General features: G+C 47.0%; 1 protein-coding gene across 3 annotated transcripts; it reads right to left on the bottom strand.

The window, feature by feature from the left end:
* Nucleotides 1-248: 248 nt before the first annotated feature.
* LOC124674718 (potassium transporter 20-like) lies at nucleotides 249-27,887 on the bottom strand. 3 transcript variants are annotated; one of them, XM_047210765.1, is made up of 11 exons: nucleotides 27,814-27,887; nucleotides 27,507-27,676; nucleotides 3,185-3,543; nucleotides 2,873-3,095; nucleotides 2,545-2,793; nucleotides 2,415-2,465; nucleotides 2,066-2,326; nucleotides 1,936-1,988; nucleotides 1,689-1,798; nucleotides 1,477-1,598; nucleotides 249-1,275 (listed from the first exon to the last, which is right to left on the bottom strand). In XM_047210765.1, exons 3-11 carry the CDS (start codon nucleotides 3,299-3,301, stop codon nucleotides 293-295), a joined length of 2,169 nt encoding a protein of 722 aa, XP_047066721.1. In that variant the 5' UTR covers nucleotides 3,302-3,543; nucleotides 27,507-27,676; nucleotides 27,814-27,887; the 3' UTR covers nucleotides 249-292. The 3 variants fall into 3 exon arrangements, with proteins under 3 accessions (XP_047066721.1, XP_047066720.1, XP_047066722.1); XM_047210764.1 differs by having other exon boundaries at nucleotides 1,344-1,598; nucleotides 1,689-1,803; XM_047210766.1 differs by having other exon boundaries at nucleotides 1,118-1,275; nucleotides 1,689-1,803.
* Between the last annotated feature and the right edge of the window lie 60 nt (nucleotides 27,888-27,947).

Consider the following 27,947-nt stretch of genomic DNA (forward strand, 5'->3'; position numbering starts at 1 on the left):
TTTGGTTATGTACATCCATACTGCCATTATGGTGTTGTGTGGTTGCAGAGGCCAGGTGTAATTTATTCCCTCTATCGAAAAGAATCATCTCACAGGTGTCCATATGCGCCATGAAAACTAGTCAAACACCTATTTCCATTCTGATTAATACACATGCCACATAATCTGAAAACACCTCTTTGTGTACAAAACTACAAAATCTTCCTGACAAAATTCTAAGCCCATATGCTCTTTAGTCAAATCAACAATGGTACTGTAGGTTAGCCTAACCTCATACTTTCAGTTAACATCTCTAAATCTCGTATGTGATCCCAACTTTGAGCAGTTGGTCATTCGGAATGGCCAGCACCTTGTGACCCTCTGCCAAGTTCCTCCTCAAGAATGCATACACATAGTTTACCACTACCTTCTTCACGGCGGACGATTTGGGTCCTGCTATCACATTGGCTGACCCCATAAGATAAACCACCCCTCGCTCCATCTCTACGTCAATCAGTTGCTTCTCTTCCTCAATTGTCTGAAGCGAATAGGTACTAATGTTCCCTACATGGCTGCTCATTTGCGGCTCTATCACCTCCTCACTGTGTACGACAGAGCGTGCAGACTGCCTAGGCCTCGTCTGGCCTTCTGTATCCTCGTTCTCCGGTTTATCCGCTGCAAATACACTCTCATCTTCGATGAATATCTTCAGCCTGTCCGCGAGGAACCTTGCAAACTCCCCTGAATCCTCTACCGTTTCACTATACCCATACCGTGCCACGCACCGGAACATCCGATGCTCCCTTGGGCCGACCTGCCGGAAGAGGAACCGCTCCGCAGGCACAACATGCGGAATCGGTAGGTGCTTGATCGACATGAACAAAAAGACAGAGTGCACAGATGGTATTTTCTGCACCAACTGCAGAAACACCGGGGGAATACCTTGCACCAGCTCCGAGTACAGGAGGCCCACCCCAGGGATCCGCCGCACATTATGCTTCTCGAGCAGTATCGTCACATCATCAATGGGGACAATGTGGTCAAGCTCGTACCAGTACTTCATGACATGCACATAGTGCCATGTTACCATTAGAGCCATCAGGACGAGAGCGAAACAGAATGGCAGGTACCCACCCTGGATGAACTTTGACAGTATTGAAGACAGGTAGATCCATTCTATGGAACTAAACACAACGTAAAACAACAAGATGAAGATGATGTTCTTCTTCCACACGAGCAGCATCACGACGGTCATCAAATGTGTGGTGATTGAGAAGACAGTGACAACACAGATCCCTGTGCATCAACATAATCAAATCAGTAAGTGTGCCTAATGTTCTATTCAAAGACTTGTAACTAATTACCATATGCATTGCCGATTTCAGTGGTTGTTCTGAAGGTGATTGTGATTATAATGCTAGCCAGTCCCATCAGAAAATTCACTTCAGGAATGTACACCTGTCCCTCGTGATGCTTTGAGGTATGGATCACACGAACCTTGGGGAAGCAACCCAGAGATAGGGCCTTGGAGAGGATAGAGAATGCACCAGAGAGCATTGCTTGGCTTGCAATGATAGCCGAAAAAATGGCAATGATGAAGGTTGGCCAGAACAATGGCGCTGCATTTTTGATACATAAACAATTTTGTTTTCAGAATCACAAACTAGCTCACCTAGAAGGAGAAAACCTGTATTTTAAGTTGGTTGTACCTGGGATAGACCTGTAGAAGGTGTCCGTAACATTCTCTGGAAATGTTCTCAGATATGCTGCCTGCCCAATGTAACACAGTGCCACAGAGGGGAACAAAACAGCAGTGAAGCTTATCTAGGTGAGAGTATGGAAACCAATGTAAGATATTTCTGTTCTGAGACCTGTGCGATGGAAATTGCTACCTTTGGAAATAGACCTAGAGTTGGGAGTAAAAAACAATGAAGCAAGAAGTGACATGACCATTACCTGAATGGCCCTGATATTGAAATGTCCTAGATCAGCATACATACCCTCTGTACCTGTAGCATAAGGCAGCGTTTTCAGATTTCAGGCTACATATTCTCTTTTCAATTGCATTTTTCATCAAAATGTTTACCTGTAACACACAAGATAGCACCTCCCAGTGAAACCCATGCTTCCTTACCATTTCTCCTGAAGTAATATAGTATGTGCATTGGATTGAAGGCTCGAAGAATGCCGATCTCATACACCATGATATTGTACATTCCAATGCCAGCAATAAGAACAAACCACACAGAAATGATTGGAGCAAAGGAGTACCCGACCTTATCAGTCCCAAAACGCTGGACTGAAAAGAGCATGAACAGAATAGGCACCGAGATCCAGACTACCTGTGCTGTACAAGAAAGGCAAAAGACACTTTAGATGTGATTAAATCTGAGTAACAACTAACCAGTGATAATAGAAGCTATTTTTTCACATACTTTCAGTTAAACTAGGCACTTTCTCTCTGATCCCACTTACTGCAGAGAGCACTGCAGAAATATGAAAGAAGAATGCATGAGCAATTTCGCAAAACGATCACAATATGACTCCATATGATATTCTTCTTACCGGAAATTGCTGGTGTCAAGGTTCCATCACCCATCACCATGGACGTGCCAAGAATTGTGATGGTGAAGAGCCCAATCTTGGCTGCCTTGCTGGACTCAAACTTATCCTTCAACCATTGTGCCCTCCTCAGCGGTAAGCTGGGTGATTCTATGCTGTAATTCGACACCATTGAATCCTCTACCTGCTGGTTCGGGATCAGCCTTATCTTTGCATACCGCGATATGAGTGAGTACAGCGCAAATGTGCCACCTGTAATAGCAATGTGTAGAGGAGACACACTATAAATACTCCGGTTTTGGCATGTCCAAATTCTAATATACCAGCTTACCATCTCCGTTGTCATCTGCATATAGCACAATGAAGACATACTTGATCATTGGTATAAGGATGAGGGTATACAGGATGAGCGACAGGACACCCAAGAGATCATCCTTGTTCTTGATGCCATTAGGGAAGGTACTCGAGTACACATAGAGCGGTGACGTCCCAACATCCCCATAAATGATGCCGATGCTCAGGAATGCAAGATGTAGCACTTGTGTCCAGTTTTCCTGTGACACCCAAAAGGTTAATTACCCGTCAAACTACAGTGAAGAGAAACATGGTTACTGTATCATAACCAAGTGCATCTGAAGCAGACCTTGGAGCCATGGCCTGTGATGTTAGAGACCTTCTCCGCATCACCAAAAAGCGAGTCTTGGCGCTCAAGCCGTTTGGTCGTTTCGATGTTTGACGGGTTCTCAACTTCTACGTACATTCGTACTCCTGCTATTTATGAGCACCTCCTAATACTTTTGAGGGGCCTCTTGAAATATCTTACACTCTAGGCTTCGACCCTTATGGTTCTAAGTTCCAGTTATCAGATTGTCCGAAAATCAAGTCTGAGATCATTTTTTATGTATACCAGCAAATAAAAATCAAACAAGACAGAGCTAAAAGACGCAAGCTGGCGTTGTCAATTAGTTGATGTTCAATAGGTATCATCCGCCCTTAGCCAAGCTGTGGATGGTCAGTAAAGTCAGTTAGAGAAGAGCAAACTGCAACATGGAAGTTCCATGGCTTTGAAGGGAAAAGGATACTTAATTAAATAGAAAGAAGCATCTTGCTGTAAAATTATTGTGTAAGATTGTTATGAAAGATGAGTTATCCCTCTTTACTCTAAGATTGACTCCTATCAAGCATCCACGCTAAATTTTAATTAGTAAACTTCATACTAAACTTAGTTATAAGGAAATGACCATCAACTCATGCCAGAGTGCAGATTTCACCCCTCAACCCTTAGATACAAATCGCATGACCAACTTCGCAAAGGTGAGGTCGGTCGCGGCATATCCAGACATTAAAGTGAGGGAATTGAAAACAAAATATTCCAGAACTATCACCAGTAAATTTGTTTAATTCTGATTTCAGAACAATTTTAAAAAAGGAAAATCATAATTATTCTGTAAACGCAAAAAATTCAAACAAAAAGTATGAAGAAAAAAAGAATAAAGTCAGTATGTTCTGCAATAATTGTGACTAATTTTCTTGAACTTCCTTTTTACCATAAAATTTCCAAATCTTCTTGAACTTACCTGATTTTCCTTATTTTAGGTATCTTTGAGTGGATATGATCCCACAAAATCTAAGAGGTACGTAAGTTCTATAGGACGGCAATCAGACCTACGATGTTATATGGAGCAGAATGTTGGCCCACTAAAGGGCACCACATCCAACAAGTGAATGTGGATGTGTGGCCAACTGGCCATACAAGAAAGGACCGAAAGAAGAACGAGGTAATGCGTGATAGAGTGTGATAAGGTAAGGGTGGCACCGGTTGAAGAGTGCATGGAACGCCCTGATTCTCACTGACCTTGTATTCTGAAAATTGGTTAAATATTTTTGTGTGGAAATCTGTTATTTGGATTTCTCTAGGTTTAATCAAACTTTATAGGACTTTTTTTGAAAGGAATACGGTAGGGAAAGCCCCTACAGTGGTTTTTTTTTGTGAAATAATAAGAACCCAAATCTGCGTCCGTGGAGACTTGAACCTGGGTGGCTGGGTTGTACATCCACTTCCCTAACCAAGTGAGCTAGGCTCACTTCTTAACTTTATAGGATTTAATCAGATATCATGGATTTCTTTCTGACCATGTAATCTTGTTAATTAGAATTGCTCGGTTTTGACAAGTCTTCCCATGTTTATGCTATCCTTCTTTGAAATACCCAAAGGGGTAAGGAAAAGATTGGATTTTTTTCGATCATGTTTCTTTTGGCAAAGCGATGGTCATAAGAAAAAGTATAGACTTACGAAATGGAAAATCATTTGTAGACCAAATGATCAAGGGGGATTAGGAGCGGAGGTTTTAGATATTAAGAATGAATATCTGTTGACAAAGTGGCTCTTTAAGATATTAAATGAACAAGGAGTATGTCAAGAATTAATACAAATTAAATATCTACACTCCAAGTCGCTGTCCTAAGTTAAATGTAAGCCTAGTGATTCTCCTTTTTGGAAAGGACTCATGAAGGTGAAAGATCACTTCTCCAAAAGAGGTTTTTTCAAGATAGGAAACAGTGAAGATACGCTTTTTTGGGAGGATACATAGCTGGGAGAAACCCCAATACCTAACCAATATGTATCGTTATATAATATTGTGCAATGAAAGAAAGTTTCCGCAGCATATGTGATGCCAAAAGCTCCACTTAATATCACTTTTAGGAGAGCACTAAACGAAAACAAACGGGGAAGGTGGATTTATTTAGCTAGGCGCTTGATGGATGTACATTTGTCCTCTCAACCTGATACTTTTTTTGGAAGCTAACAACATCAGGTGCTTTCTTGGTTAATTCCATGTATTTAGATTACAAGGTCGATCATACACGTTTTCTACGCAAGTACATATGGAAAATGAAAGTACGACTTAAAAAAATCTTTATGTAATTCTTATATCGTAGAGTGCTCACTAAGGATAATTTAGCTAAAAGGAATTGGCAAGGTAGCCAAAAGTGTTGTTTTTGTGATCAAGAAGAAACAATTAAACAATTATTTATTTCGTGTTTGCTAGCAAAGATTGTTTGGCGCATTGTTGATATGGCGTTTAACATAAAAAACGTTGACCAACGGGGGAAGATTCCCTCCCTTGGCTATGCGTTGTCAGGTAGATGATGAGATCTCTCGAGCAGCGGATTTATACGTGGTAGATAACACTCCGTTTAATTGAGCCCCCTTGGGACTCAAACCCGGGTGGGCTGGCTGCGCACTCGCAAGCCTTTCCACTAACACTTAGTTCTCAAGGCGTTTAACATCACACCCCGAAATAATATTACGCAACTCTTTGGGAATTGGTTGCAGGGTGAAATTGAAAAGGTAGAGATCCGAGCTAGAGTATGCGCTTTACTATGGGCCATTTGGAAGATAAGAAATGATTATATTTTTAACAATGAAAAAAATCTTGTTCTTTTATTAATTATTCCGCTGGCTACACATTGGATCCGTATGTGGTCCTACCTACAACAAACGGAGAAGCGCAGGGATATCGATATTGGTGCAACCATCTAGAAAGGGTTGCCTGAGATTTATACAGCCGGTGCAACGGGTCGTTTTGATGGATAACATGTTCATGCAGGGAAATCCTTTTGTAATAATTACTCTTCAATAAGGCAATAAAAGGCATCTATCGATGTAGAGGCCAGTGACATACCCCCATTTATGAGAATAAAACACATTTGTGAACCTCTACACTTATGGAATATTAAAACAATTTTAGTTTAGATTTAAATTAGTGATACACATACTTCACCCATCTCGTCCATTTGACACCTTTCATCCTTCGCCAAGTCTAGTTACAACCTCACACAAATCTTAAGAACTAAGCATTGAATTTTAATGCCAAGGAGGGTTTTGCTAAAATGACAAAACCGTTTAAATAACACAAATCTTAAGAACCAAGCACTGAATTTTAATGCCAAGGAGGGTTTTGCTAAAATGACAAAACGAATAATTGTTCCACTCAACTTCATCGTTTCAGCCCTTGCTCGCAAAGGCCTTCATGGTCATTTCATAAATCTTGTGCATGCATGCATTTCTTCGCCGTCTTTCTCTGTTATTATTAATGGTCAATCTTTTGCGAGTTTCAAAAGCAGTAGAGGGATAAGGCAGGGATGTCCTTTGTCTCCATATCTCTTTGTTCTTGCAGTGAATGAGCTATCATTGGCATTGCAGGAAGCATTGCAGGCTAACCATCTTACTGGTATTTCCCTCGGATTGAACTGCCCACCTATTCACTCTTTGATGTTTGCAGATGACTTGATTATTTGCGGAAAAGCTAATGTGCAGAAAGCTAACGCTATTTCTCATATCCTAGAACAGTTCTGTCATCACTCAGGGCAAACACCAAACTGGAACAAATCTGGAATTTTGTTTAGTAAAAATGTGAATTTGCAGGTGCAACAAGACATCAAGCGAATCTTCCCAGCGCCGAACATAGATAGTACTTTTGTTCATCTAGGTCACCCTCTTGTTCTACCCTCCAAAGATAGGACAGATGCATACAACTTTGTCTATGAAAAATTCAAATCCAAGCTTAGTTCCTACAAAGCCAATAGACTCTCCCATGCAACAAGATTAACTCTTATAAAATCAGTTTTCTCTTCCATCCCTGTCTATTATATGTCCAACATCCTTTTCTCGAAGAAATTTCTCTCAAAACTAACGGCAATCATAAGGAATTTCTGGTGGACAGGAGTGCAGGATGATCAAACCACTAGAAGCTTGTGCCTTAGAGCATGGGCAGATGTTTGTATTGCAAAAAATATTGGTGGTCTTGGTGTTAGGAATATGCAGGCACTTAATCAAGGCCTAGTCCTCTCGGCGGCTTGGAGACTTGCAAAGGAACCTTATAGCCAACTAGCTCAGATTCTCAAGGCAAAATATCATCATGATACATCCATTTGGAGAGCCAAGGCAAACAAACCAAAATCTGCTTTTTGGGCTGCAATTCTTAAGGTAAAGCCACTTTTAATATCAGCCTCCATTTATCAAATTGTTGATGGTAGCAGCAGTCAGCTCTCCCTGGTTTGTGGGATGGGAAACCATATATGATCACCTTATTATTCAAGACCAACCTTTTGTATATCCAGCTACCGTTAAGGATCTTTGGATACCCGGTCAAAAGCTTTGGAATGCTCCACTAATCAATTCTCTGTTTAGTTCAGAAACTGCGAATGCAATACTTCAAACTCCTATAATTAACACTGTTGGACAGGACACTCTGGTTTGGACACTAACCCCTGCAGGTCAATGCTCCTCCAAAAGTGCATACACGCACTGTTTCAACAACCTGCAGCTTCCTCCGAGGCAGAGGCCGAAGATAGTTCCTCGGCAAACAGTAGCTCTTCTTAATCTGGCAAGACAAGCAAATGGCACCAAGAGTTCAGACATTTGCCTGGAGGCTTCTTAGGAAAGCTATTCCTACTGGTAAGAGGGCGAGTAAATTCTCTAAACATATTACGGAAAACTGTTCAAGGTGTGGAAGTGCTGAAGATGAAATGCATATGCTCTTCCTATGTCCATTTTCTAAAGCCGCTTCGTTTTGTTCTCCTTGGTTCATTAAAACTGAATTTTTAGCTTCAAATCATCACTCTATTCCTGACATGATTCAAGCATTGCTTACCTCAGGGCACCCACAAATTAATCTAACCTCTTTGTACACTTTCTTGTGGTGTCTCTGGAAAGCTCGGAACGATACACTTTTTGGCAGGAAAATTTGCAGGCCAACCCACGTGTTCGCGGCAGCAAACGCCATCATTCATGCCACCAAATTAGAAGTTGCAGCATCCTTGAGGAACATACTCTAGCTCAGGGGGGGAATTCAGATGAAGCATCCGACCCTGCTACACAGTTGCTGGCTGAAGCTTGCCAGCAGATGACTCCCTTTCCGGGAACTACGATCGGGGACATCTCCAACATCTCAGGCTGGATCATTTTCTCTGATGCTGCTTGGTCTCCTGGAGTTGATGGCCATCCAGTACATGCTGGACTAGGTATCTACATGAAAATTGGTGGTGACAGGCCTTGCTCCCAGATTTGCATCTCGGCCATCTCGCCGCCAGTCTCGTCAGCCATCCAGGCTGAAGCTTTTGGATTACTGCTTGCAATCAAACTTGCATACAAACTACAAATTCAGCAGGCAACCTTCTTGACGGACAACGCTACCTTGGCAAAAGCTGCTTCCACCAGAGAAATCCTCCATGCTCCAGGACATTGGGTAATCAGACCAGAACTTGCTGACATGGTAGCTACCTCTTCCTTTGATGCTTCCAAGGTTTTTCACATATCAAGAAGCCTCAATTTTAGAGCTCATCATCAGGCTAGACTAGCTCTTAAGCTTCAGAGCAGGCCTTTTTCTTTCAGATGTTTAGGTACAAGCAACAGAGTTTGCCTAAATGCAAATGTAGCCGCTGTGTCTTGCGTGTCCCACTGCACGCTTCTCCTTGTAAAATGTTGCTAGATCAATAAAAAATATCTTCTGTGTTAAAAAAAAGAATAATTGTTGTGAAAAAACAGCATTTCTAGGTGGCACCACCTCATCAAAACAGAGTATGTCAAAGGAGTCGCAACACTCACTCATCAAAACAGAGTATGTCAAAGGAGTCCAATTAGCGCAACACACACCATTGCACAATATGACCTCCTCATTATAACCATTGCTGCTGCTTATTAGTACCCTCCTAGCCTCATCGACGTTCACTGTTCTTGGTGCTAGCAACGACCAATGTAACATCCAACAGACGCACTCTGATTTGAACAACATGTTGGCATTCTATTGTCGTCCCCACTTTACGCTAATGTGGCATTGGAGAGACAAACCTTCCGAAGGCAATACTACTGGTGTTCGGCACAGTTCACATCGTGACATTTACCGGCTATTCCATCATGAATATTTTGAGCACCTAGATGCATTCAGGATTAATATGTTTTTTTCAAGAATATACCTGGAAGGTGTATTGATCACATAGAAGAAAGGGGACAGAAGGCCCACACCACAGAATTCATGCTGTCAACAAGGGGTGATAGCTCCCTATGCGAAAGCCTAATCTCCATCCCTCCACGGAAAAGGAAACGGCTCGGGGAAACCGAAGGTATCCGAGCGGAAAATCCTAGCTAGACGCCAACTCTGAAACTCGTCCTTGATCCTACTTCTAATGGCTTGAGCCTCCGGTCTAGCTCCATTGAACACCACATCATTCCGATGCCTCCAGATGCACCAGAAGATTAAGATAACTGCCGTCCAGAGGTCCCTCCGCACCTTCGAAGGGCAGGGCAGGGATGACCACCACGGTAGAAGCTCGGTGTCTGCCGATGGCATTCACTCCATCTTAGCCCACCTCGCCAAGGCCCAAGCCCATACCTCGCGAGCCACCACACAGCCGAGAAGGAGGTGCTGGATGGTTTCCGGTTCTTGGTCGCACAAAGGGCAGGCCGCCGGGTGGGGCAAACCACGGCGCTGCAGCCTATCCTCCGTCCAGCATCTGTTCCGAGCAGCAAGCAACGTGAAGAACTTGCAGCTGTAGGGAGCTCTCGACCGCCAGATCTCAGGGGCTACCGGCGCTACAGTGGTCCCGGGGAAAAAGGTGCCATAGGTTAACTTGGCGGAAAAGGTGCCGTCAGCCGTCCACCGCCACACAAAAGAATCCTCACGCTCCATCGAGAGCTGGACGTTGGCGAGGATACCCCAAAGAAGGAAGAACTTTGGCACAACGGCGGTTTCCAAGTTTGGCCCGCAATCGCGCAGCCACTCCCCCTCGAGACCCTCCTTGACAATGCGGGAGTTGGTGCGCCGTTTGTTAACCAAGGCCACCAAGTTTGGCGCGAGGTCCGACACCCGGGCGCCATTCAGCCAACAGTCATTCTAGAAAAGGGCTCTCTCCCCGTCGCCCACCGTGACCGCCGTGGCAGAATCAAACATGGCCGTGGAAAGAGGAGGAACCTTCAGGTCAAACTCAGCCCACGCCTTGGTCGAGTCCGACCTTTGAAGCCAAGCTCACCGGCATCGCATAGCCACATTGAGGAGGCGCAGGTTAGGGATACGTAGTCCACCCCACTGCTTCGGAGAGACCACCTTGTCCTAGGCCACCAAGCAATGACCTCTGTCATCAGTCCTAGCTTTCCACATGAAACCGTGGCAAACCTTCAAGAGAGCTTGCAAGGTTTTAGGGGGAATGTCCATCGACATCATCGCGTGAATGGGGATTAATATGTTGAATCCCTAACCCCTACCCCCTTCCTCCTTGAGGCGCACTATCTTCTTCCTCCACACACCACCACCACCAAGTCCACCGAGGACCGTGTTGAGCCACAATCGATGGACAAGCTGTCTTCATCCAATCTAGGCTCAGTTCTTTTGGGCTTAGGCTTGTGCATAAGCCACCCTGGCTTCTCTTGTCCTAGCTTATTGTCCGAGTCGTGTAATGAAAACGTGTAATGAAAAGTCTGTAATGCCCCCCCCCCCACAAGACGAATTTGTGTTCTGATAAGCTATTTGTAAGTTGTTTTGTGCTGTTTTTTTGCATATATGATCGTAAATTAATTTTTCAAACATAGTATATGGCGCGGAGTGCTGACCAACGAAGAGGCGACATATCCAACAATTAAGTGTAGCAGATATGCGCATGTTGAGATGGATATGTGGCCACACAAGAAAGGATCGGGTACGAAATGACGATATACGGGAGAGAGTTGGGGTAGCACCGATTGAAGAGAAGCTGGTCCAACATCGTCTCAGATGGTTTGGACATATCCAACGGAGGCCCCCGGAAGCGCCAGTGCATAGCGGAAGGATAAAGCGTGCTGAGAATGTTAAGAGGGGTCGTGGTAGACCAAACTTGACATGGGAGGAGTCTGTAAAGAGAGACCTGAAGGTTTGGAATATTGACAAAGATTTAGCCATGGACAGGGGTGCGTGGAATTTAGCCATCCACGTCCCGGAACCATGATTTGGCTTCGAGATCTTATGGGTTTCAACTCTAGCCTACCCCAACTTGTTTGGGACTGAAAGGCTTGGTTGTTGTTGTTTTTTGTTGTAATATAAAGTGCTTAAAATTACAACAAAATTAAGAGGTCGTTGTTAGTTGATTACAACTCAAATAGAAGACACAAAGTCTAATAGTTCCAAGGAAACATACTTAGAGCGATATCAATACAAATCCCTTTCATGTAATTACCATCATCTTCGGGTGGAGGTGGCGTTGTGCGGCAGAACCCTATCGCGAGTGGAGACAAGAAAAGATGTGGTGTTGTGCGGGATTGGTTGACTGGTTATCGACGGGGGAAAACGTAATCAAAGCAAAGAATAGGGGCATCGCAATATTACCGTTTCGGTGGGAGTTCGGGAAACTAGGCTCTGGTGGCTTCCTCAATTCGTGAAGAAATCCCTCAAGCCGGTTATCCTGAAAAACGGCTTAAAAACTTAGCCCTAAGCCGCTCAGAAGCCCCAAAAGAACTGAGCCCTATTGGGCCAAACAATCATCCCGCCATGCTTGGGAGGTGTCATTAAGCAACATGACATATCGAGCACCATCGCACACGAATGATGTCCATCTTTCGGGTACCACTAGCTAAAGACCAACCTTCGCGAAGGGAAAATTGAACCGCCACAGAATGACACATGGCAACACGACCTACTAGCGAAGGTCAGCTTTTTTCTAACGCTTTCGCCATCTTTCACGATGACCAAGAAGAAACATGTTCTAATCCTCATTAGTAAAAGAGACTATTTGTTTGCTGGTTATTTAAACAATAACTCAGTCCGGTCTAGTAATTTCCTCCTACTCAGGTTGCTTATTGACAATTACATACCAATCTTCGTATGTTCCCCGTTGACATATTTTGACTCTTAAATTTGTTAAGAATATTGCCAAGAGAGATTAATATTATATACCTGCAATTTCATAAATGAGCACATCAAAACTATTCTTGCATCGATATAAATAATTAGGGCATCTCCAGCGATCCGATGCAAAACAGACACCATAAGTGTCCGTTTGTGTCCGTTTCGGTCGGGCCGTGGACACCAATTGGCTGCCATGGCACAATTGACCGTTTGCTTTTGGGAAGCGGCCCGACACATTTTAATTTGTTGACATTTTTTTAAACTGAAAGTAATTTACATAGTGGCGAAAAAAGACTAGAGATGAAATCCTAAGCAACTGGCGCGCCTCCACGGCCGCCTACTGGTCGTCTTCCTCGATGACAACCACAACTCGAGGCGGCCACGAATATGGCCAATAGAGAGTACCATGTTGTGCCGCGGTGGAGCCGTTGGCGCGGGAGGAGGTGGCAGCGTACGCGCACGCGGAGGTGGTGGAGCGTGTGCGTGCTCACGCATTAGCGTGACCGGAGGAGGCACCGGCGCGCACTCAGAGCCAGAGCAAACTCGCGCAGCTGGACAGCGAGGCCGTTCCACCGGCCGAGCTCCTCCAGCTCGCCCTGGGCGACGGCCAGCTGAAGGCCTCCTCTTCCGTGAGGTCTGGTGGCTAGATCTCCGTGTTCACCGCCTCGTCTGGAGCAACGTCGTCGACGAAGAGGGCGTCTCCTTGGCCGACGTCCTCCTCGTCGTTGTGGCCTTCGTCTTGGTTCTCCTCGTCGGCCAGGCCAACTCCAACCTCGCGGTTGAAGAAGTCCACGTCACCGAGGTAACCCGCTCGGCGGCACGGTTCAAATTCCCAAGATCCAAACATGAGCCAGTTGTCGGAGTGGAGGGCGAATCGTCGGATCATTGCGCAGATCCGGCGGCAGGATGAACAGGCGGCGCCGCACCTCGTCACGATGCTCATGGCCCTGGGACGGCATCGGATGCACCAACACGTGGCGGGAATTGAGAGGTGAACCGGACGGCAGGATCACATCCCCCCATGGTGCCATCTTGTTCTCCTCAAACAGCTGCCATGCGACGTCGATCGACATGTAGTGGCGCTGGCGCTCCTTCTTCTTTCCGCCGAGAGATGAGCTGGCATCATGGTCGTGGTTAGACCTACGGAATGGCCACCCATTGCCCATGATTGAGATAGGGAGGAAGCTTTGGGGAGAAGTGGCAATGGCGTGGGCACTGGATGTCGAGGCCTGGTCACTTTAAAAATGACGCAGCCGAGGCCTCGTCTTCAACGCGTGGCGCGCCGCCTTTGCCAGCACCGGCGCACGGAAGGCGAGCCAGTGCTATTAGTGCGGCGCAGACTACCGAAACGACACCGCCTGCACTGGCTCGCAGAAAACGAAGCGAGGAAGGTAGCTGCTAGGCGGGTCCAAGGGAGACGGGCACGCTTTACCGTGCCGCGTCTGCGCCGCATTCGCGGCCCAAATTTGGACCAGAAATGCGTCTAAGCGGATAGCCCGGTCAGTTTGCGTCGGGCCGTTGGGCTGGGGGAGACCCAAATTTTGTCCGCATGAACGCAAACGTTCACATGCCCTTACATGGTGCGTTTGGTTAATATCGCAAGCTGTCCTACCAAAACATTGGCTAGCAACGTTTTGGTTGATGTTTGCGTGACTATGAGTTGGCCAATATTGCACACAAAATGAATAGAGCTGGCAAACGATCATTGGCATGCCAAAAATTTGGCAACCATCCAAATGAAAATGACCTTACTGGTGACGACCAAAATTTTGGTAAGGTACACTTTGGTCACATACAAACATACACACTTTGGTCAGAACATGAATGTATTTTAAATCATACAGAGTGTACCCATTGCAGGGAGTGAGGGAACCAATAAAAACTACTTAACTGCATTCACCCGTTCCATTAATTTTTTAAAGTGTAACATATTCTGCTGTCAAGCACATATTTTGAAAAATCTGTTTTGTCCTTCACTTCTTCATTTATTCTAAGCAAGCACTTGCAAGTATTTTCAACATTCCTACAAAATGGCTAAGTACAGAAATCACTTGGTCAAAACACCAAGAGTAGGTTAAATATTCACTAGTAGGAAAACCCTTATAGCGGAGCTTAGTTCTGTGGCGCACCATTAAAAGTGCGCCACAGAAATTTATTTTATGGCGCACCAGGCATGGTGCGCCACAGAAATAGCTTAATTCTGTGGCGCACCAGCGGGCCGTGCGCCACAAAAACTTGGTGGGCCCCACAACCTGTCATCCCCAATCATTGGTTTTACTATTTCTATGGCGCACGTACCCCAGTGCGCCACAAAAATTCCTTATTCTGTGGCGCAGGAAACAGTGCGCCACAAAAAAATGCTATTCTGTGGCGCAGTTGGCCCGGTGCGCCACAGAAATAAGGCATTCTGTGGCGCACTGTGTTCAGCCACAGAATTAGCGAACCAGATCTACAAAAGTGAGCCAACCTCCCACCTACCACACTACACAAGCCATTCTTCTTCCTCCATCTAGCTCGTCCCTCCTTCTCTCTCATACCATTTTGGCTCTACTTTTCACTTGCTTGGGTATTTATTGCACTTACTTTGGTTGATACTTAATTGGAGTCGAGGAGAAGGCTCTCCATACTCTCTCCTCCTCTCGAACTCATCGATCACGGTCTCGTCTCGGTATCGAATCTACAAGGTGAGTAGTTGGAGGAGACATACATATGCTTGGAGGAGACATGCATATGCTTGTAGATCTTGTGTGGCCGTCGTGTGTATGGATGCTTGTTGCAGGTGAAGCGCTTGTGTGTGTGCCGGTGTGGTGCATGGATGTTTGCTGAAATGTTGATTCATTTCCGTTTCGGCAAATTTTGCACTACCCATATGTCCTACCTTGAGGAGAGGTCATGCCGAATTTTTCCGCTCCATGTAATACCTTGAGGAGAGGTACGGCCCATGCATGTGTGTGCATTTGTTGCGGTTCTAATTTCCTGTTCTATGTATACCATTTGCAGGCAAGCATGGTCCTCTCGATGAGTTCCGCTCGAATCTCTAGATACAAGATAGACGCGAAGGAGGACATAATTCGTAACAATAGGCGCCGAGATAAGATGTCCGTGTCGATCATGCAAACTCGAGCGCTGGATCAACCCTGATTCCGGACAACTGGAGGAGCACCTGCTGAGGCACGGTTTCATGCAAGACAACCAGGCGCGGCCGGCCCCATCAAATGGTGCGCATGAAGACCATGTCGAGCGAGATGACTATCATCATGAAGAAGACTATCATCATGCCGACGGGGACTATCATCATGAAGAAGAAGTCGGCGGAGAAGATCATCATGAAGAAGAAGATGCCGGCGGAGAAGATCATCATGATGAAGAAGAAGATTCCGGCGCGACCCCGCTAATTTCGGCCTTGCGGGACTCTCATGTTCAAGATCTTCTCCTCCAGGAGACGAGCAACGATAGAGTTGCAGCTAGAGAGAGAGCCAAGTTGTCGCAAATGGAGAAAGACGGGATGACTCCGATCTTTCCCGGGTGTCGTCCGCAGGATACGCGCTTGCATGTAACGCTTGATTACCCGCAGATGAAGACGCAGTAACAAGTGGACCGATTCCAGCTTCAAAGCAAGAACTTAAAATTTCGGCACGATCGTCTCCCGAGGGGAACACATTGCCAAGTAGTATCGAGGAGGCCAAGAAAGTCGTGTGTCCCCTTGACCTACCGCACGAAAAATACCACGCCTGCATTAATGATTGTGTGATTTATAGGTGCGAGTACAAGGACAGAACCACATGTCCGGTGTGCGGCCACGGACGGTACAAGGTTGGGAACAAGAAGGTACCTCGAAAAGTGGTATGGTACTTTCCTATCACTCCCCGTCCGCAGCGGTATTTCGTGGACCCTAAGGAAGCAAAGCTCATGCAATGGCACGCGGAAAGGCGAAGCCCGAAGAAGATCCGGAGATGGGCTATATGCCGACACACCCTTCGCACGCCGGACGATGGCAAGCATTGGACATCGCCTTCCCTAGGTTCGCGGGCGACGCAAGGAACATCAGGCCGGGTATGAGCACCGATGGACTCAATCCGTTCGGCAACCGAGTAGCACGCATAGCACCCGGCCTCGTGTTTGTATGGCCTTACAACCTACCCCCGTGGTCGTGCACCAAGCAAAGGTACATACACCTGAGTATTCTCATTCAGGGGCCGAAACAACCAGGTGTCGACATGCATTTGTATCTCGGGCTGCTGAAAGAGGAGTTAGACACGTTGTGGAAGACACCACCCCGTACGTGAGACGCCTACACTAGAACTTATTTCGATATGAGAGCCGCGTTGATCACGACGGTCACGGACTATCCTGGTTACGCATATGTATCTGCCCAGGTCGGCCACGGATTCAACGGCTGTGTGAAGTGCATGGACGGGACCCCGCATCTACAACTACCAAGGGATCCCGGATCCTCGAAAACCGTGTACCCGTGTGCTCGAAGGTGGCTTCGCTTGGATCACCCGTGGAGAAAACGCGGTGATCCGTTCAATGGTAAAGATGAGCCCGATGGACCCCCACGCCCGAGGAGCGGCGCAGAAATCGATGATCTTCCGAAAAATTGGAAGGAGTGCCCAGCGCCGGGAAAGAAGCGACCGAAGCCGAGCCGCCGCTCGGTGTATGGAAAGCGAGGTCTCGTTTTCCACGACTTGGAGTACCGGAAGGTCCTCCACACGCCCCACGACCTCGATGTCATGCACATTACGAAGAACGTTACCGAGAGTTTGCTTGGCACTCTTTGCAACTCGTAAAAGTCCAAGGATGGACCGAAAGCAAGATACGATCTTAAACATTTTGGCATCGGGAAAGATCTTCAAGCCCCGATACCGACGACGACGATGATGATGATGATCGACGAAGGGACTCAACGTCTCCGCAAAAGGGCTAAGAAGAACGCGGTGTCGCTTCCCGCTGCTCGCTTCACAACGAGTCCGGAGGAGCTCGAGCAGCTTTTCGTGTGCCTCCTAGGAGTGAAAGTTCCCCACGGTTACTCGGGGAATATAGCGGATATCCGGACGTAGCGAAGAAGAGGTTCACCGGGATGAAGTCTCACGATTGCCACGTGCTAATGACGCAGATACTTCCCGTTGCGATCCGAGGCATAATGGACGAGCACGTCCGTGATACGCCGTTTGGCCTTTGCAACTTTTTTGACGTTATCACCAGGAAGTCGATCGGCGTGAGGCAGCTCAAGATGCTACAGGATGAGATCGTGGTGATACTATGTGAGCTCGAGATTTACTTCCCGCCCGCATTCTATGATATATGCGTCCATCTCCTTCTCCATGTCGTTGAAGACATCAAGCAGCTCGGCCCAACGTTCCTCCACAACATGATGCCTTTCGAAAGGCAGAACGGTGTCATGAAAGGATACGTTCGCAATAGGGCCCGTCCAGACGCAAGCATGGCCAAGGGGCGACTGCATCTCCTTCTGCCAGAATTATCTAAGCACCAAGGACGACGAGGATCATGTTGGTCTACCCCCCAGGACACACCTCGGGAGGCTCGCTGGAGTCGGTCACCGCGAGGGCTACCGCTTAGTCCATGTCGGCATTGACAATCGACGCGACGACTTTGACAGGGCTCACCGGGTCACGCTACAACACTTAAAATCGATCGAACCTTTCGTGCAAGAGCACAAAAGCATGGTCGAGCAGAATTACATCGATATGGGCCGGCCGAGGAAGATGGGAGACGTAACCAAAAAGCACAACTCCAGCTTCACGCGTTGGTTCAAGCAAACTCAACTGCTTGAAGCACAGAGAAAAATGCCTTCTACCGAAGATGAAAAACTCATATACACTTTATCGCAGGGACCCGGGCATAACGTAAGGACCTATCAGGGGTACGACATCAACGGTTACAGATTCTACACCGAGGAAAAGGACAGAAATAGTGAAAATCAAAACTCAGGAGTAACTATGCTGTCATACGCCGATGACGAGACTAATGTCAAGGAAAGATTTTTTGGAAGGATCGAGGAGATATGGGAGCTCAATTACCGTCGAGAGACGGTGCCAATGTTTCGTGTCGGATGGGCCAAGAAGGTCGAAAAAGAAGGCCGATATTTCACAACCATGGTTATACCCGATGCAAAATCGAAGAACGCATCCGCGAAAAATGAGCCATGGGTACTCGGTAGCCAAGTTGACCAATGCTTCTTCATCACCGATCCGTCGAGGCCTAGCCGTGTTGTCGTGAGGAGGGGCAAGAGGAGCAGCATCATAGGAATGCAAGGAGACGCCAACGAGGAAGACTTGGACAAGAACGGTGACCCGAAGATTGAGGAGGAATTCGACAGGCACTTCGACATGCCTACTACTAGTAAAGTAAGAAGGAAGACCTCCCTACCCTCTAAAGGTTGTCCGTTCACGCGAAGAAATCTGAAGGTGGCCGGCATAAAGTATTCAACCGCCAACAACCGAAAGGGCAAGAAGATTGCGAAGAGACGCTAGCTAGAGCTCGAAGCCGGGACGAAGATCTTTTTTTGGTCTATCACATGTGTGTGAGTGTATGTTAGACAAGTACATGCATGTGTGTGTGAGAGAAACAAGAACGTACATGTTTGTATGAGACAAGTAATATATAATACTCTACTAATTACTAAATAATGTTGTGTTATTTATTGAAATGTAATTAAAATATGAAAAAAAGGAAGAAAAATTGTGTGGCAGCCGTGGTTCGAACCCGGCTACTAATGGGCTAACATTGACCTTAACCACCGGGCTAGTGCTAAGTAACCGTCGCACACGGCAAGTAAACCATTTTGTTTTGCTAAGTGTCGCCACAGCATTAAGGGATTCCGTGGCGCATGTCGAGCCGATGCGCCACATAATGCAATTCCGTGGCGCACATGGAGGGTGCGCCACAGAATTTAGACACTTGGTGAAATAACTCGATCGACCCTTTCTTCCCCACTCACAACAGCAGTTTCTTCCCCGACAACCCTAGCGCCACTGCAACCACCACCACCGCCAAGCGCCGCCACCTAGCGCCGCTGCCGCCGAGGAGGAGGAGGAGGACGGCCACGCCACCGCCGAGCAGGACGCCCAAGCCCGAGCCGCCACCGCAGATCGAGGAGGAGGACGCGCGAGCCCGAGCCGCCGCCGCAGAGGAGGAGGAGGACCGCCACGCCACCGCCGAGCAGGACGCTCAAGCCCGAGCCGCCCCGTAGATCGAGGAGGAGGACGCGCAGCCCGAGTCGCTGCCGCAGAGGAGGAGGACGTACAACGCCATCACCACCGCGCCCGCCACCGCCGCCGTTCGGTGAGAGTCCCTCTCCCTCCCCACTCCCTTGTCCCCTCCCCACCTGTCTTGTGCCCGAACTTCGGAGAAGAAGGGCAACATTGGTCAGATTTTGTATTGTCTCATGTTCTTGTTGTTTGCATTGCCATGATCCAAGCCATCCAAGCCATCAAAGAATTGCCATGATCCTAGCAAGTAGCTAATTTCTTGGTTATGGCATTATATTCTTTCTATGTGATGAAATTCAGGGGCTCCATAGCTAGATGTAGAAACAAATGACCTATATCTACTTTGGTGGCATGCTCGTAGTGTAGTATGTATATGTTATTGGTTTTGTTGGACTTCCATTGCCAATTCTCGGGCTAAAGTGTAGTATGTAGTATCTCGCTATTTATCGGGTGATGTTTGATATGTTCTTATTTTCATCCTTTCGTATTAAAGAGTTTGCAAGGATGTGCGTCGGCAGACACTACATCATGTAGGCCAATAATACTTAGTAGTGTATCATGTAGGCCAGACACTACATCTCCATTGAACAAGCATTCATGAAATAGAATAATGACTCCAATGCTACTGCTAGGATTTGTTAGCAATTCTTGGTGAAAGCTAATGATGCTACTCGGTTTAAATGGAAATGATGAAATGATGCTATGATGCTATGATGAAATGATGAAATGTACAATCTAGAAATTGATTTAGGTTCTCTTGTTCATGCAAATGATGCTACTGGTTTAAATGTAAATGCAAATGATGCAGTCAAATGCTACTTAATTTATTGCTTGCTATTTTTTTTAATTCATTGGTTGCTGTTTTTTTTAATTCATTGCTTGCACTAGAGCTAATAAAGTTCTTGCTATTTTTTAATTCATTGGTTGCTGTTTTTTTTAATTCATTGCTTGCACTAGAGCTAATAAAGTTCTTGCTATTTTTTTTAATTCATTGCTTGCTGTTTTTTTAAATTCATTGCTTGCAGTAGAGCTAATGGTTCAATAAAATGAACAATGCTGTAGGTTTTTCAATACAATGCAGTAGGTTTTTTAATAAAATGAAATGCTACTGCCTAGTTGATTTTGAATTGATGCTAGGATTTGTTGGCGTAGAAAATTTAGGTTTAGAAAATGAAAATGCTTGGGTTAATAAAATGAAATGCTACCGCCTAGGATTTGTTGATTTTGAATTATCGCTTGGGGTTTCAAGATAATAATGCTACTAGTACATGAAATTCTATCGTAAGTCACTAGCATTTCCATATGATGCTCAAGCTTCTGCTATTTAATTATCTCTCGGAATTTTATATGTTGATGTTCTTTATTGCTAGCTATCGCTAGCTAGGATTTGTTAGCAATTCTTGGTTCAAGCTAATGATGCTACTTTGGTTAGTGCTACCGTAAGTATAAGTGGTTAGTGCTACCGTAAGTATAAGTGTAATGCTCCAGGTTTTGATGCTCCAGGTTTTGATGTAGTTGTATGCTTCAGGTTTTGATGCTTCGATTTTGATGTAGTTGTAGCTCCGTGGTTTGATGCTTCAGGTTTTTGATGCTCCAGGTTTTGTTGTAGATGCTCTAGGTTTTGATGCTTCAGTTTTTTGATGCTCCAGGTTTTGATGTAGTTGTAGCTCCAGGTTTTGATGTAGTAGTATTTGGATACAATTTTGTATGATGATGAACATGGTTAGAATCTGTGAATATGGTGATGAATGTGGGCTCCAGCTTTTGCAGGGATTTCATTGAGTTGCCCATTTCTCCCGAAGCGTTGATTAACTTCCGTTTCGGTTGAGAAATGGGCACTCCTACGTAGAAAAAATAGCAAAGGTCATGCCGAATTTTTTGGTTGACTTTTGTACTAATTAACTTTTTGCCTCTTTTTAATGAAGTGCAAATAAACATGTCGGGCAGCACTTCTAAGCCCAGGAGCCGTAACGAAGAAGCGAGAGAGGCCAACAAGGACTTCTGGGAGGGCTACGAGCGGCCCCGGAAGGCCGCCGCCGAGTCGCCCGGCGATGAGGAAGAGGGCCGGGACGCCGCCTCCGAGGGAGAGGGCCGGGGGGCCGCCGCCGACACCGACGAGGGAGAGGGCCGGGGGGCCGCCGCCGACACCGGCGACGATGACGATACCTGGGACGACGCCGCCCAGACCGGTGAAGAGACGACCGGTGAAGAGAACGCGGCCAACCGCACGGAAGGTGATAGCGGCGGCAACCCTCGTGAGGGTAAGAAGAAGAGGACGGCGAGGAGGCCAAGGAGGGATCGGAGGCCGCAAGTGCTCGCCAACGTCACCGATGCTTGTCACGGTAGTCTCCGAAAGTGGCCTACCGATGGAGCCTTCGTGGGTTGCCAAAGGGTACGACATGCAACTAGGGTGCATCGTCCGTGAAACCGTGCCGATCCTAACTCAGGACCTCAGAAGCAAGGAGAACGAGGCTATCGCCCAATCCCTCCTCTAGAAGCTTCACCAACGATACACATTCCCGGAGCCATTCAATAAGAAGGTGGACTCTTTAGCTCTCACGAAGATGAGCACCGTCTTGAGCAGCTGGAAGAACCGGCTGAACAGAAAGATCGAGGCCGGTGAAAGCTGGGAGAGGATAAGTAGCAAAGACCCGTCGCTCTCCTTAGAAGACTTTAATGCATTCAAGTCTTACTTAGAGAGTGACACTGTTAAAAAATGGACCGCCCGGGGAAGAAAATGCGGGATTTGAACTTAGGGACCCACCATTGCGGAAGCGGCGGTTACCGAGGAAAACAGCCCACTTAGGACAAGGAGGATGCCGAGATGGTACGTCTGGGGAAAGAAAACCCCTGGCACAAAATCCAGGATGAACATGCTAGGAACTTTGTCCGGTCCCGCTACTACTTAGACTGGGAGACGGGGGAATTTATTAAGGATTACGAAGACGTGAGGGATTTCGAGAAGTACCTGGTAAGGATAGTTCTATATTATTTCGCTCATCTTATTAGGCAATGAAGCCAAATGGGCTAACCTAAAGTTCCTTTGTCTGAAGGATGAAGAGTTGACGAAGGCTGGCCCCACGTCCCAGGGGTCGACGGAACCGTGGGACACGCCTTTCAACAGGGCGATGAACAAATACAAGGAGAGGGAGCTGGACAAGCCACCGACGTCGGGTGGCCGTGTGTCCGGCTTTGGCACAAGTATGAAGCTATCCGAGTACTACGGATCGGATGCCAAGACGAGAAAGCCGGGAGAGGAGGTCGTCGGCTAAGGATAAATCCGAGGTTCAGGAGCCGAAGAAGAAGGTGGAGTCACTACGAAGCTGGTGGCCGAAAAGCCCGTGGAGAACACGGAGATGATGAACAAGTTATTGGACGAGAAGATCCGGCAGATCATCCCCCTGGGTTGATGGAGGGGTTAGCTGCTTGGAATGCGGGAGGTCAAGTGGGGCCGATACATGTGCCCAGCATCAGCGGCAGCACTCAAGCTTCCACGTGTCGCCGACGGTGCCGCTCCACCCGACGCCGGCGTCGGGGCTCCACCAGACGCCGCCGCTCCACCCGATGTCGCAGCTCCAACCGCCGCCGCAGCTCCAACTGGTCGCATCGACGCCCCCAACCGCCGCCCTTGTATCGACAGTAGCCGAGATCGACGCCATCAAGGAGGTAAACTCATTAGTTACTCCTTCGCGTCATCTTCTTTAACTATATATGCCTTTCGTGATCGCCATCTCATGATGCCCAACATGGCGCCCCTGACTCAGGATGAACAATGCATACTTCTGCAAACGGTGGAGCCCGGCGGCAAGATGGTGGAAGTTGCTAGCGGCTTTGTCATGGCTTCCCGCGTTATGCACGGCTCTGGATTGGAGGAAGACGTGGCGAAGGTCAAGTTGGTAATGGTAGTGCTGGAGTACCGCTACGCCATCCCCCCTTTCAACCTCCGGGCACAGACGAAGGCGACGTTTTGCCCCTTGGGGATTGCACCTCATGGATTATGAAATGGCCGAAGAACCGGATTCGTCTCGGGGGTCTTCCGAGTGCTAAGAAAAGCACCGGCGCCACCTCCCCTATCATCCGGCCCAAGATCGCCGCCGCCGACGACACCCTTAAGGAAACGGCGGTCGCCGCCCCCACTACCCCGAAGGAACCGGCGGTCGCCGCCGCCACCCGGAAGGAACCGACGATCGCCGTCACCACCGTACGCCTCAAACAGTTGTTGGGAGCGCTACCGCAACGACCGTCTACTAGACGCACGGTACGCCAAGCGGCGGCATCGCAACCGCCACCACCTAAGGTCCAGGACATGGCGCCACTTGATGGCAACGATGTAGATGATGATGATGACATCGATGCCTACATCAACACTGGCGCCTGCAGCCAAGATATGTACATGCCTCCTATGGATGAACAAGCCTTCCGCACACACGGCGATCAACTTGGTCGTCCCCCTACAGTCACGAAGCGCGCCCGGTCTTCACGGGTCTTTCTCAAGACACTCCTCCGGAGGCCGGCAATCCAGCTCAAGTCAAGCCTCGCTACCGTTTTCAGCCCTAACACGCTGCGTAAGAGGATCATCGGGGAGCCACCCAAATCAACCCCAGCAACCTCGGAAGCACCACCAAGCACCCGAAGCACCACCATCGAGCACCACAAGCACCCCCGATAGGTCGGTGAAGAAGGGAAGGAAGAGAGGAGCCAAGAAGGGCGCATCTTCGAGCCAGCCTGCTCCTAAGAGGATCCGGGCCGACGACATGGTACCACCTACACCGGATGGCTTGCCCCGGTGTCATGAAGCCGGTAAACCTATACCGCCTCCGGACATGGAACACCTCGCAAGTGGACAAATGCTCCCTTTGCAGAACTCTATTAATTATCAAGAGAGCGTCCTTCTTAAAGAAAAGGATCCAAATTACCCGGTGTTCTCGGTCAAGGTGCCGTCCGACCGAACTTCGTCAATGAAGACCCCGCGATATCTTCTTCATAGCGTTCGAGGACGTCTTCAATCTATTTCACTCGAAACGGCTCGACTATAACTTGGTCCGCCTATACGCGATCAATCTTCGATGAAGATCAACAGAGAGAGACCCCGCCACATCGCGGTAGCGGATCCCTACTACATGCGAGATAGCCAGCTCCGGGACGGCTCAAGGACACGGACCAAGGCGGTGCGGTACCTCCGTAACTTCATGCTCATGCACAAAGAGAACAACACCATTCTTCTCGCCTCGTCTTTCCCGAGTAAGTACACATCCGCTCACGGCCGTCGTAACTTGTGCTTTCTTATATATTTCTTCCATTGCCGATCATTTCCAACATTCCATTTCAATTGCATGTGTTGAGCAGGGACAAATACTGCACACTCATCATCCTAGATCCAAAGTGGTCACTAGCCCAGTATTTCGACTCGTCGAGTACGACGACGAAGAAAGACTACAATAGAATAAGGGGTGTTCTCGATGAAGCTATCCTTGGCTACTCCAAAAATGGAGGCACCTTCGACAAGAATGGGCAATATATCAGGCCGGACACTAAAAAGATCGGGTTCAAGCACGTGATCAACTTCCCTTGTATCAAGCAGCCACTGGCAGCATTAAGGAGGCCTTCTATATCCTCCATCACCTTAAAGGGTTTGTCGAGGATGCGAGATGATGTCTCCGCCACCTAGTAAGCGAGACCCCATTAAAATGTCGGGGGAAATCAGTGATGATGATCTTAGAGAAGACTTCCATCGCATCCAAGTAAAGCTCTCGGAAATTATCTTACAAGATGTATCCAACGCATCGGGACTCTTACACGCAGCCAGAGCGTTGCCTAAGAGGGATATCGAAGACCGCCTACATAGGCAGGGGTGATGGAAGGACGTGGACGACGAAGGACTTGTACAAGCCGTTCCCGGAGCCGCTCAAGAAGACGTCTCGTTGACCGAGGCCGGTGTGCCTAGCATTACTTTGAATCGATGGACAATTTGTACCGTGTTGTAAACTAAAATTGCTTAATTTGCTCGAAACGGTGGTGGTCGTTGTTGTACTTCAATTACTATTGTAGTCGTTATCGTTGAACCATATTACTTATGTGATACCGATGCTATATGTCTTTTAGGTTTATTATTATTTCCTTGCTTTAATTCTTGTGAATATGTATGCATGTGAACCCTCTAACTCTTTCCATTGCGTTATATACTAATATGCCTTGTGTCCATAGAGATGACGTACTACGTCGTGTTCGAGGGCGGGTTCCGGGAGTGTACGAGGAGTGGGAGGAGTGCAAGAAACAGTGCACAAGTTCGGCGGCAACTGCTACAAAGGGTACCCGACTAGACACGAGGCGGTTGCCAAGTGGAGGGCGCACCGAGCGAACAAGAGCAAGATGAAGACCTTCCTTGTGCTCTCGCTTTTGCTCACCATCGTCGCGGCGGTACTCTATTTCATCCTAGTGTAGGCGGCGGCCGGTGTCACTTCGGTTGTATCTACAGATGATGAGAACTTAATTAATTTCCATGGATTATGAGTTGTATGGAGCTATATGTATAACTCGATCGGGCTCTAAGTAATGTGATGATGATGTGATGATTATATATGTCCATATTATATCTGTCTATATTATATCAGTATATAACCTGTATACGGTGTATAAAACCAGTATAAAACCTGTATAATACACCAGGGAGCACAAAATCAAGATAGTTCTGTGGCGCACCAAAAAATAATTCTGTGGCGCACCTATTTCTGTGGCGCAGCTATATCACATGCGCCACAGAACTACTTATTTCTGTGGCGCACCGGACCAAGTGCGCCACAGAAACCTTAATTCTGTGGCGCACGGCCAGGTGCGCCACAGAAACCTTATTTTTGTGGTGACGTTTCTATGGCGCACCTACCATGCGCCACAGAATCAAATTTCGTGCGCCACTGATGAGGCTTTTCCTACTAGTGATTAATAGGCCTGAAAGAATAGTGAATGAAACCATATCGCACACAGTGTATTCAAAATTTCAAATGCGGACACAAATATATAGTATGCCGGTATCGGGACGGCATGGTATGGTATTGTATGGTAAGTCAGGTAGAAAATGAACAAAAGTAGACAGTCTACACAAACATATTAAGAGAAATCTGTTTTCAACAAAACCACGTGGGTAAAGGGTAAACATCGATCAGTATGAATCTATATATAACAATATACAGTACATGTTACATGAAAATGTACGAAATTAATGAGCAAGTAATAAACATTAAACAAAGAACATAGTAATATAACCATCTCACAATAAAGAAGCAGCAGGCAGCTAAAGCATCTCACAAACAAACATATCATCCACAAATCATATTGGATAATCTTATTCCCCCAGATAATAGCTAAACCGTGCACTGGATAATAAATCAGAGTGGATAGCGTGTAGACCTAAAAGGAGAACAGGGCCATATCGCACTGGTAGGCAATTCGTGGTGTGCGCCTGTACACCAGGGTTCAACTTGAGCAAATTCAGCTATCCTACGGTCGGTTCTACTTGATGGAAATTCCACGGGGCTCCTCCTCTACTGGACGAATTTTGTAACTTTTACCCAAAATATCGCTACTGCTTGTAAACACCAACACAAGGTGCACTAACAGCACTGTGATACGATGAATGACCCCATGCTACAAGGAAGGGAATGGGGTCATCCAACATTTTTGAAGCATACAAAGATTGTTCGCACCGCATTTCGGTAACAGATTATGATTTCGGGTGATCTGATTAGCATACTACGAAACACAACATAGTAGCAGTATACCGCATATTGTGTATAGATGAAAGAAGAAATGTTAAAATATGAGTGGACGTGCGGAGATAAGTGCTGAAATGTAAATGGATTACCGGTTGAGTAGGTAAACCCGCTGGTACATTTCATGGCTCATGGATGGTGGATACACTAGTGATGCTTCGAGGTAGCTTGCACCCAGTGGATTTGAACGGATCTCTCCTTACAAATCCGCTGGTTCACTCCTTCCCAAATACTGGTTTGTTCACTGCCTCACTTGTTGTACCTAATTAAATACAGAAAAAGAAATTGGTTTGCTGCATCTGACAACCCAAACACTGACGCATAGAAAGAACCCTCCTCCAAATATTGCATGATTGTCAATACAGATAATTCGACATAAAAAAGAAAAGAAACATTTACCATCAATAAACAAATTTCGGGGACGAAGAACAGTGGAAGGCAGTGCGGAGACCGGAGGAATCCCGGGGGCGGGGAGGAGAAGAGAGGACACTGGCGGCCACGGCATCCCGTGCCTGTAGTCCCTGCGCTGATGA

The sequence above is a fragment of the Lolium rigidum genome, chromosome 7 (assembly GCF_022539505.1).
Source record: "Lolium rigidum isolate FL_2022 chromosome 7, APGP_CSIRO_Lrig_0.1, whole genome shotgun sequence".
Classification (NCBI taxonomy): domain Eukaryota; kingdom Viridiplantae; phylum Streptophyta; class Magnoliopsida; order Poales; family Poaceae; genus Lolium; species Lolium rigidum.

Coding starts and splice junctions, on each gene's coding strand:
- LOC124674718 (XM_047210764.1), bottom strand. CDS start 3,301: ATGTACGTAGAAGTTGAGAACCCGTCAAACATCGAAACGACCAAACGG. Junction 2,466..2,544: donor CTTGACACCAGCAATTTCCG/GTAAGAAGAATA, acceptor ATATTTCTGCAG/TGCTCTCTGCAGTAAGTGGG. Junction 1,804..1,935: donor TCAATATCAGGGCCATTCAG/GTAATGGTCATG, acceptor ACTCTCACCTAG/ATAAGCTTCACTGCTGTTTT.